At 47.1% G+C, this 9,174-nt stretch overlaps 1 protein-coding gene and 1 long non-coding RNA gene across 3 annotated transcripts in view; one reads left to right on the top strand and one right to left on the bottom strand.

Annotated features, from left to right (window-relative positions):
* Window positions 1-1,619: 1,619 nt before the first annotated feature.
* PRKCH (protein kinase C eta) overlaps window positions 1,620-9,174 on the bottom strand; it is a 233,543-nt gene continuing 225,988 nt past the window's right edge. The window contains exons 13-14 of the mRNA XM_072838846.1: window positions 4,208-4,351; window positions 1,620-2,882 (exon numbers count right to left, since the gene is read on the bottom strand). Of these exons, the coding sequence (XP_072694947.1) occupies window positions 2,736-2,882; window positions 4,208-4,351 (291 nt within the window). The 3' untranslated portion in view covers window positions 1,620-2,735. The remainder of the gene's footprint in view (window positions 2,883-4,207; window positions 4,352-9,174) is intronic.
* LOC140640064 (uncharacterized) lies at window positions 3,066-4,952 on the top strand. Of its 2 annotated transcripts, XR_012036726.1 has the most exons (4): window positions 3,066-3,239; window positions 3,619-3,823; window positions 4,133-4,412; window positions 4,686-4,952. It is a non-coding gene; the product is annotated as an uncharacterized lncRNA (long non-coding RNA). The 2 variants fall into 2 exon arrangements; XR_012036725.1 differs by lacking the exon at window positions 4,686-4,952 and having other exon boundaries at window positions 3,068-3,239; window positions 4,133-4,663.

Here is a 9,174-nt window from a genome sequence, read left to right as displayed (position 1 = left end):
AGGGAAAACATCTTCTGTAGTCAAAGCTGATCAACATCTCAAAGCAAATGCTTTGTAGTTCATCCGGAGACTCAAATCCACATGTCTACTTCAATGGGGGAATAGCCTGGGAACATAGGGAGAGATGGTTACGGGGATGAGGACTATCTCAGGAGGGCAGTAGGGTGATAAGGCCTGATTATTTTTCAAGATTCCTCATCCAAAAGGCAAGATGGTACTGCAGGGAAGGGTAAGTGTGACCTTGTCTTGACCTCCACACTGTCAGCTGAGCTGGACGGGGGGGAACCCGGCAGACTCATCTGATCACATGGCTCGAGTCCAGTCTGTTGCAGGAAGTACGGGCGGGTGACCTTGTTGATCTTCAGAAAGGACACAAGGTCTAGGAGAACGGATTAAAGATGTGAAGAAGAGCCCTAACCCTGGACTTAGAGACTCTTGGAGCTTTAGGTAAATCTCTTGTACCTCTCCTCCTTCTCCTCATAAAAGAGGGAGGAAGCAGCAGCAACACTGGAAAATCTCATAGCATGATTCCTGATACTCTGTTGGGTAGGCCTGGGATCAAAAGAATGGACTGCACCAGACTGGGGGACCCAGGGAACAGGTGTGAATAGATTGTGAAGAGGGAAGGTACTGAGTGAGTGCACAGACTTGTTAAAGAGAACATTTGGGGCCTTTGTGGGGCTATAATGGTTTTTATAAATAAATACATACAGGTTTACTCTTCATCCTTCTTTACCCATGTGGAGTAAACCACATCAAGTAGCTCCTCAGCCCCCACAGCAATAGAAGAAAGACTGAGCTGCAACCTAGTTAGGAAGGTTCCTGCTCCCCCACTGTCCCCCAAAATAGAACGGTCCCTCCTTTTCCAGAAGTCTGTTGGATTAGAACTTTAGTGATTTAGACTCTAGACTAAATCTAGACTCCTTATCAAGTCTGAAACCTTTGGGCAACCAACTAAACTTCTCTGAGCCTTTCTCTTCTCATTTGTCAAATAGGCCCTGGTGTTTTTACCCTGGAAAGAGTGGTAGAGTGACCTGAAGATGTAGTGAAATTATGTTGAGTCTGCCTAGGAACTGCTAGGTGCTGAACACAAGTAAAGGGAGGCTCCTAGCGATTGTTAATTCAAAAGTCATTTTTTCAGCTGGTAATACAAAACCCAGGACAGAGATTTTCAATATTGGCTAGATACCCTTTGACTGCTCTGTACTTCTAGAAGTACCCTGTTTGCAGATGGAGGCCGCGTTCTGGCCAATTTGATGTGCACAGAAGTGATGTGTGTCCCTCTTTGGAGATGTAGTTAAGTACCTCCATCTCTTTCTCCCTTGCTATAGCAACCTTGGAAACGATGTTTTCCAGAAGGCATAAGATAGAGGAGGGCCGTTGAACTTGCACTATATTTTATGCTAATAAGGAATAAATATCGCGCCAAGGCACTGAGATTTTTGAGGATTACCGATTCAGAATAGAAATTCTGGTAAGAAGCCAGTCTACTTAGGGACACACAGGTTATACCAACTTTTTAGGAAGTTCCTTTTGGAATTCTAGTCATTCTGCTCCAAACCTTCAATTGGATATCTCGTCGCCTAGTGGGGATAGGACAAATCCTTCTAGACAAAAAGTTTCCTTTTGCTACAAAATGCATTTATTTCCAGACAGACAAAATTCTCCAACTGCATATATGAGTACATATTACATGGTCCTTCTTCGGTAAATGTCCTGTTTATAAGAGCCATTTCTAATTATGAAAATGCATACCAAACATTTTTGTCTCTTAAAATATAACTTAAATAACTTGCTAATGTATAAGCCATAAGTCTGGTCACTGACATGAGTGGCGTGCGATTCTTCACTGAGTTCAGCGCGGTATCAACACATCATCCCACAATGAGACTTAACAAGTCATTAGGCAGCGAGCACCTAGCTCACCTGCTGTCGGTGTGGATAGTTGCTGTTGTGGCAGTGAGCCCTCTTCTGTGGGAAAAGTTATGTGCAGACAACAAAGCATGATATATGCAATGTGGAGAGGCATTTCACAGAATGCAAACACCATTCAGGTAAATAAGTGGACTGGAGCATGGAAGTTCAGTGAACGCGAGTCTGTTTACACTAGTAGGTAGCGTGGCACCGTCTCACTGGACACTCAATAAATATCCATTAAAGTGAGAATAAGAGAATAAGCTGGAATAGTTGTCTTGGTGCCCAACATCTGTTTTCAAGATTGGGCTTTAAGTTGTGAGTTTTGTTTCTTCAATCATTCTATTTGGAAAGCCGTTCATTTCCTTACCTTCAAATTCTTCATTAGGACTGACAGACTTTTCGTAGATCGCTATATTTGGGGCTCACCAGCTTACGAAGAACACAAAGTGGCCCACACAAAGTCTTGATTTGTCTTTTGAAGTCAAAAGCCAGTGTGGCTCAGAAGTTCTAGTTGATTCTTCACGCCTTCTCTTCTGTTGGTTCCTTTTAATATCCCAAGCCCAAAAGAGCCCTGGAAACTCCTAGATTGAGCAGTATATTTCGTCATGAAATCTCATTCCGGTAGCAACTCTTTTCAGTACCATGGCTTCCTTAGGACTAGAAAGAGTTGACCTCCTGAAGTTCTTTCCTTCAGAGTTTTCCACCTGCACTCTGAAGGTAATGTTCTTGTTCTAAGGCTGGTACTAGGGAATGCCAAAGGAAACTCCTGGATAATCTGGATCTGCTTGTGATTCTCATGTCTTTCATTCTCCATAAGGCTAAGGTTGCAATTCTGGAGACACAAAGGAAAAGTTTCTAAATTCATCCTGGTTAATCATAGGAAGATGTCCTTCATCAATTGGGGTTAAAACTGGCTCTTCCTTAATGAAGTCAGGGTCAAAATTACTGACATCTTCTCGAGATTTCTGTCAAAAGGAAACAAGGGTCAGATTTTTAGGCACATGAAACGTCCTCATCTTCCCTGGGCTGGAGCCTGCTCCCGTGAGGGCAGAGAATAGTGGTGCAGCCCTGGGAGCAGCAGCATTTACAGTTATGACCATTATGACTAAACAGCACGTTATCATAATTCTGCTGCGCTGTGTATCATTTCAGCATTCGGGAACCCCCAGCTCACTAACCCCATGGAAATCTTGCTGAGCAGGCCCGCCTTAGGCTGAGAGGCAAAGCAGGTCATTTGGTCACCTGATCAGCCCTCTCCCTCCAAAGTGCCACTTCTCGACAGGCTTTACAGAAGGACACACATGGTCGGCTGTCAACAGAGTGTAAGCTCACACTTCCTCATCTATTGTTTATACACAGGATTCTGTGTGAAGAGATTTTCTTGAAAGATGTGGAAGTGCTGAGTTTTAGGAAACACTGCTTCTTGCTTTACTCACCAGTTGGCTTCATGTTGCCCCACTGGCAAAGCCTTCCCTCCTCCTCGAGGGGTTGGCAGGGGGAGACCTGGTAAAGGAAGCGGCTTTCCAGCTGGGTGCCTGGTGCCCAACCTTAGGGGCTATTACATTAAGCTAGCTGTGTGTCTGGAAATGTTGATATTTTCCATCTTTGTAAACTAATGCCAGAAAGCTATTTTCTGCCATTGTTAGACATCTCATTTCTCTTACCTAAATTGAAGATGCTTTTCTGCTTTCCCCACCACAGATCTCTTAACCCACAGATGAAAAAGAACTTAGCTCTCAAATCAAGAGTTAGATCACCCTCAGGAATGCTGTCTCAGCTGCCTTGCTTGGGAAGGTACCCCTGGGGCTCCCAGTATTTCTCTGGTCAAAGGGATTTGGCCTAAGCTCTGGGCTGCAGTCGCTGGTACAGACCCAGGCTCTCCAAGCCAAGGAGCAGCTTCAGTGAGGTGGGTAGCATTTCATGTTCTTTCTACTTCTTTGGGGGCTTGGGAAATGCACCCTGGGAGCTATGAGGGAAGTATAGGAGTGATGAATTTCTCAGCTCAGCTCTTTTGGGGAAACCTAGGAAGTTTCCGGTCTCTTAGGTTCCAGAAAGTTTAGATTAAGGGAGGGTGGATTCCAGAGTAAGCGGGAGGTGAAAGATTTGAAAGAAATAACCTGGAAAGGGAGAGATGCTGTCTCAAGGGCCCACCTCCTCCCAGGTGAGGCCACCCTGCAAAATGTAAGGCTGAACTTCTGGTTCGGTTATTCCACAGGGGACAAAAGATTCTGGTGGAACACTGAGGCACTTCAAGAGAGGAAAGTCTACTCTAATGGTCTTGAACACTTACGATTCTGGGTCTGAAAGGTGGTTCTACTTGGCGATGGTTCAGCTGGGCCCAGTCGATTTCCTTAAAGAAAGGATGTCTCAAGATGGCATGCTCACCACCCTGAGTCAGGCTGCCCAGGCGCATGGTGGGGTTCTTGGTCATGAACTGAGAGGGGAACAAAGGGAGTCAATCATTCAATAATATACAACAAGAATGTCACAAGATGGTAGGCATCAGCCCTGGCAGAGGAGGCTGTGCGCGGCTTTCTGGCTGATCTTAACTAGCTGAATTTTCCATTAGGGGCAGCACAGCCAACATGAATCATCCCTTAAAGGCGCAAATGCTTGTGTGTATTTATGGCCCTCGCCACTTCATTTCAGACGTGGCCACTAAAATAAAGTGAAGGGTCCAGTTTTCTTCACTGTAAATACCATGTATTTTTCTTTCCCTTTTAAAGAAAAACTCTTTATAAAATAGTGTGCCTTTCTCAACACTGCAGTTGTCAACAGTCCACAGCTTATGAATAGGGCTACTTTTAAGAACAGCTGTGCCATTTTCTGAGGACCTGACCAGCCGGCCAGGATTCCCGCTCTCTGACAAGACCACAGAGAAGAGGGAGAGTCATTATTTTGAAGATCTGTGGGAAGAAGCTGCAAGAGTAAAAACCCTAAAGTTGGCCATTTTTCTTTATGTAGCAAAGATGCGCCTTTTCTCCTACCCTTTCATTTTGAAATGTTTAACGATTGAGAATCTTGCTACACATAGATCATTTAAGCAATGTGTGTGTATGTGTGTGTGTATATCTATCTATCTATCTATCTATCTATCTATCTATCTATCTATCTATCTATCTATCTATCTCTGTATTAATACCAATTGGGAAACTTCCCTGGGGCTGAGCTCCTATCAAGATATTTGAAACTAAATCTACTTTGACAAAAAGGCCTATAAGGTGTTCTGATCACATCCAAACCAAGGAGTTGTACAGGATAATTTACTTTTCAGGGCCAGAATGTGATTTTCAATTTTAAAGACACTTAAGCTAATTCAATTTCCTATTTTCAAAGTAAAAATTGCCTTGGATTAAAAAGGTTTGTTGGAAAGTTTAAATCTTTAAGGGGGCTATCTTTATGACTGCCCCCAAACATCCCTTTCTAAGTTTGATTTGGGCACAAAAGTCATGCTGTGTTCATAGAACTTGCTTTGCAATGGAATTTCCAGACTAAATAAAAAGCCACTCTTATGGAAGGGGTACAGACATGAAAGGGTAGTGTTTGGAGGTGGCCATCCCTGCCAGGCCAGGTGTCCAAAGCTGCAAAGCCTCTGGTGTTGCTTCAAATGAAAATGACCCTGTGGAGGGATGAGGCTGCAGAAATCCCTAACCAAATCTGACAGGAAAGACCTCTGATGCTAAAAAGCCCTCCAAGAGAGGTAATAAAAAATGCAGACACCAATGGGGTTTAATAGCTTTTCCTCCCTCCTAAGGACAAGGAACGCAAGGCCAAAGGTAGGGCTGCATTGGAGGTGGAACCAGAAAGTATAAGGAGCTTTCAGAACTACACAAGTCCAATCGTTAGCACTCCAGCATGTATAGTGATCTATGTGGATTTTCGAAGTATATATCTCACAAATAGCTCAGCTCTGTGAGAGCTAGGTGTTCATGCTGCTTGAATTCTTCTGGATCAACCTGTGTACTAAGAAAGGAAAGGGAAAATATATATACAAGAAAAACGAGTAGGTTCGCTCCTTAGGAACATCAATAGGATGTGATACCTAGTAGAACAGGCATCTATTCTAATTAACAAACAATGCTGCAAAAAATGCAGAATATGAGGATGGTAGAATGGACCCAGATGGCTTGTGGGAAATTCCCAGGTCTGCCAGTGACAAGAGCAGAGGACATCTTGTGAGTGTCTGGGTACAACTTGTCCTTCTGGGCAAGAGGAACAGTGCATGGCTCTCAATGCCAGAGTGGCAGCAGCCCAGGGTCCAACAGACATTGTCCATTCTTCCTTGCTCCTGGCACTGAAGCCAAACTTCCAAGAGGCACTGCGGGAAGGAGTGAGGGAAACTAGACCAAATCACAGCTGTTCTTCCTCTAAACACAGCGTCCCTGGAAATGGAGACAGTCAGAATAACCCTTTCACTAGCTTGGATACCTTCTTTTAAATTCTGAGAAGTCCTTCTGAATAGCCAACCAGTTTTGTTTTGACTTTTAATATCTTGTTCTGAGCCCTTGAGATACAGCCATTCTCCACTTAAAAAGGGGATCAATTTACAAAGGTTACAGGGTGTCCGCTGTATGCAAGGCCATGTACTAGCCGTTGTGGGGATATAGATGACTGACACTGTCTCTCCATGAAGGAGCTGATCAAGTGAAGGGGAAATAGGCCAGCAAACTTTGTTGGGCAATCACAGCTGGGTGAAATGAAAAGAGCAGAATGGTAGGAACCCCTGTTGGGCAAGCAGCACATGCAGTTGGTCACAAGAAGGCAAGTAATGGCTCCATGGAAGAGGTGGCATTTGATGAGACAGGAGGTGGATGAATCGAATGAACACAGGCATGAAGGAAGAAAATAGTCATGCCCAAAAGCCAGCACAGGTGCATGCAAACACCCGGTACCCTGGCAGAGGAACAGTGTGATCGCATGTGGGGATGGTTGAGGAGCCAGAGGGCGGGGGGTGGGGAGGAAGGGGAGGAGGTACAGCCTGTAGGAGCCACCAAAGTCCTATAGAGAGGTCAGTGATGACAGCTGGCCTATGTGATAGGAGATGACTCTAGCCACAATGTACTGAATACATCTGAACGAAGAGGTAAGAGAATGGTAGTGGGTGAATGGTTAAGAGATGGAGAAAACAGCTGAGAAGACCAGACAAGTTCAGAAACTAGAAGAGTTTCTTATTAGCGGGAAGGCAAGGTTAGGAGCAAGTCCTACAGGGCTTCTGGAAGACGAATGAACACAATCCACACTGGTTGGCCTTGCAGTGAAGGGGTAGGCAGGAGTGCAGGGTCTGCTCGGCTGCTTGATGGAAGGGTGGTATTGGATAACAGAGACAGGTAACAAAAGAAAGGCAACACTTGTTGGTAGTATTATTCACAGAAGCACTAACATTAGTAAGAGCAGTTTTGGGGAATGAAACAAAAACACCCAGCATTTCTTAAGGCTTGACACTGTGTGGATCTGAGAGGGAAGCTGAGTCAGCTTTGCATTTGAAGTGTGCAGACATCCCCATGGAGATGACTAATCATGTAAATCCATGGTGCAGGCCGGGCTTAGAGATCGGACGCTCTGCAACCTCAACATGTGGTGAGAGAACAAGAGATGAAGCTGGTAGGGCAGGCAAAACTACGGAAAAGGAGAGAAAGTATAGAAGTAAAACTGGCCCAGGCATCTTATTTGGCTCACACAGCATGTTTTAATATAATTTTAATTACTTGTCAGACATTTAAAAACTAAGGGGGGGGGGCAAGATGGCGGGAGAGTAGGGTCCCCAAATCACCTGTCTCCACCAAACTACCTAGAAAACCTTCAAATCATCCTGAAAATCTATGAATTCGGCCTGAGAATTAAAGAGAGAACACCTGGAATGCTACAGTGAGAAGAGTTCGCGCTACTATCAAGGTAGGAAGACGGGGAAAAAGAAGTAAAGAAACAAAGGCCTCGAGGGGGAGGGGCCCCGCGAGGAGCCGGGCTGAGGCCGGGGCGAGTGTCCCCAGGACAGGAGAGCCCCGTCCCGGAGGAGCAGGAGCTGCACCGACCTTCCCGGGCGGAAAGGGGCTCCAGGGAGTTGGAGCAGGACCCAGGAGGGCGGGGATGCCCTCGGGCTCCCGGGGACACTAACAGACACCTGCGCCCCAGGAGAGTGCGCCGAGCTCCCTAAGGGCTGCAGCGCGCACGGGGGGGACCCGGAGCAGCTCGGGGGGCTCGGGCGGCGGCTCCGCGGAGGGGGCTGCGGGGGGGGGGGCAGCTCGGGGGGCTCGGGGGCGGCTCCGCGGAGGGGGCTGCGGGGCGGGAGCAGCTCGGGGGGGGCTCGGGCAGAGGAAGAGGCTCCGTGCGGAGGGGGCTGCGCGGTTCCAGGAGCAGCTCGGGGGGGGGGCGGGGGGGGGGGCTCGGGCGGCGGCTCCGCGGAGGGGGCTGCGGGGCGGGAGCAGCTCGGGGGCGGCTCCAAGGAGGGGGCTGTGGGCCGGGAGCGCGAATCCAACAGCGCAGGCTCCGGAGCACAGGGCGCCGGGACACAGCCCAGGATCCGGCCTCCCCCGGGACAGGCAGAGGCCGGGAGGGCCCAGGACAGCAAGGACGCTCCTGCCCCAGCTGAGCAGATCAGCGGCCCCGCCCCGGAGCCTCCAGGCCCTGCAGACAGAGAGCTCCGGAGTTCCTGCGGGGGCTGAATCCAGGTTTCCAGAGCGGCCCCGCCACTGGGGTTGTTGCTCCTGGGTCCTCACGGGGTAAACAACCCCCACTGAGCCCTGCACCAGGCAGGGGCACAGCAGCTCCCCCAACTGCTAACACCTGAAAATCAGCACAACAGGCCCCTCCCCAAGAAGACCAGCTAGACCGACAAGTTCCAGGGGAAGTCAAGGGACTTAAAGTATAGAGTCAGAAGATACTCCCCGGTGGTTCTTTTTTTCTTTCTTTCTTTTTTTTGTTGTTGTTTTGTTTTGTTTTGCTTTGCTTTTTGATTTGTTTCCTTCCCCCACCCCTTTTTTTCTTTCTTTCTTTTTCTTTCTCCTTTTCTTCTTTTTTTTCTTTTTATTCTTCCTTTTTTTTTTTTCTTTCTCTTTTCTTTCCTTCTTTCTCTCCTCTTTTTCTCCTTTTCCCAATACAACTTGCTTTTGGCCACTCTGCACTGAGCAAAATGACTAGAAGGAAAACCTCACCTCAAAAGAAAGAATCAGAAACAGTCCTGTCTCCCACAGAGTTACAGAATCTGGATTACAATTCAATGTCAGAAAGCCAATTCAGAACCACTATTATACAGCTACTGGT

Source organism: Canis lupus, chromosome 9, assembly GCF_048164855.1.
Source record: "Canis lupus baileyi chromosome 9, mCanLup2.hap1, whole genome shotgun sequence".
Taxonomy (NCBI): Eukaryota; Metazoa; Chordata; class Mammalia; order Carnivora; family Canidae; genus Canis; species Canis lupus.
The sequence above is the reverse complement of the archived record's forward strand: the minus strand, read 5'-3'. Positions and strand labels throughout refer to the sequence as shown.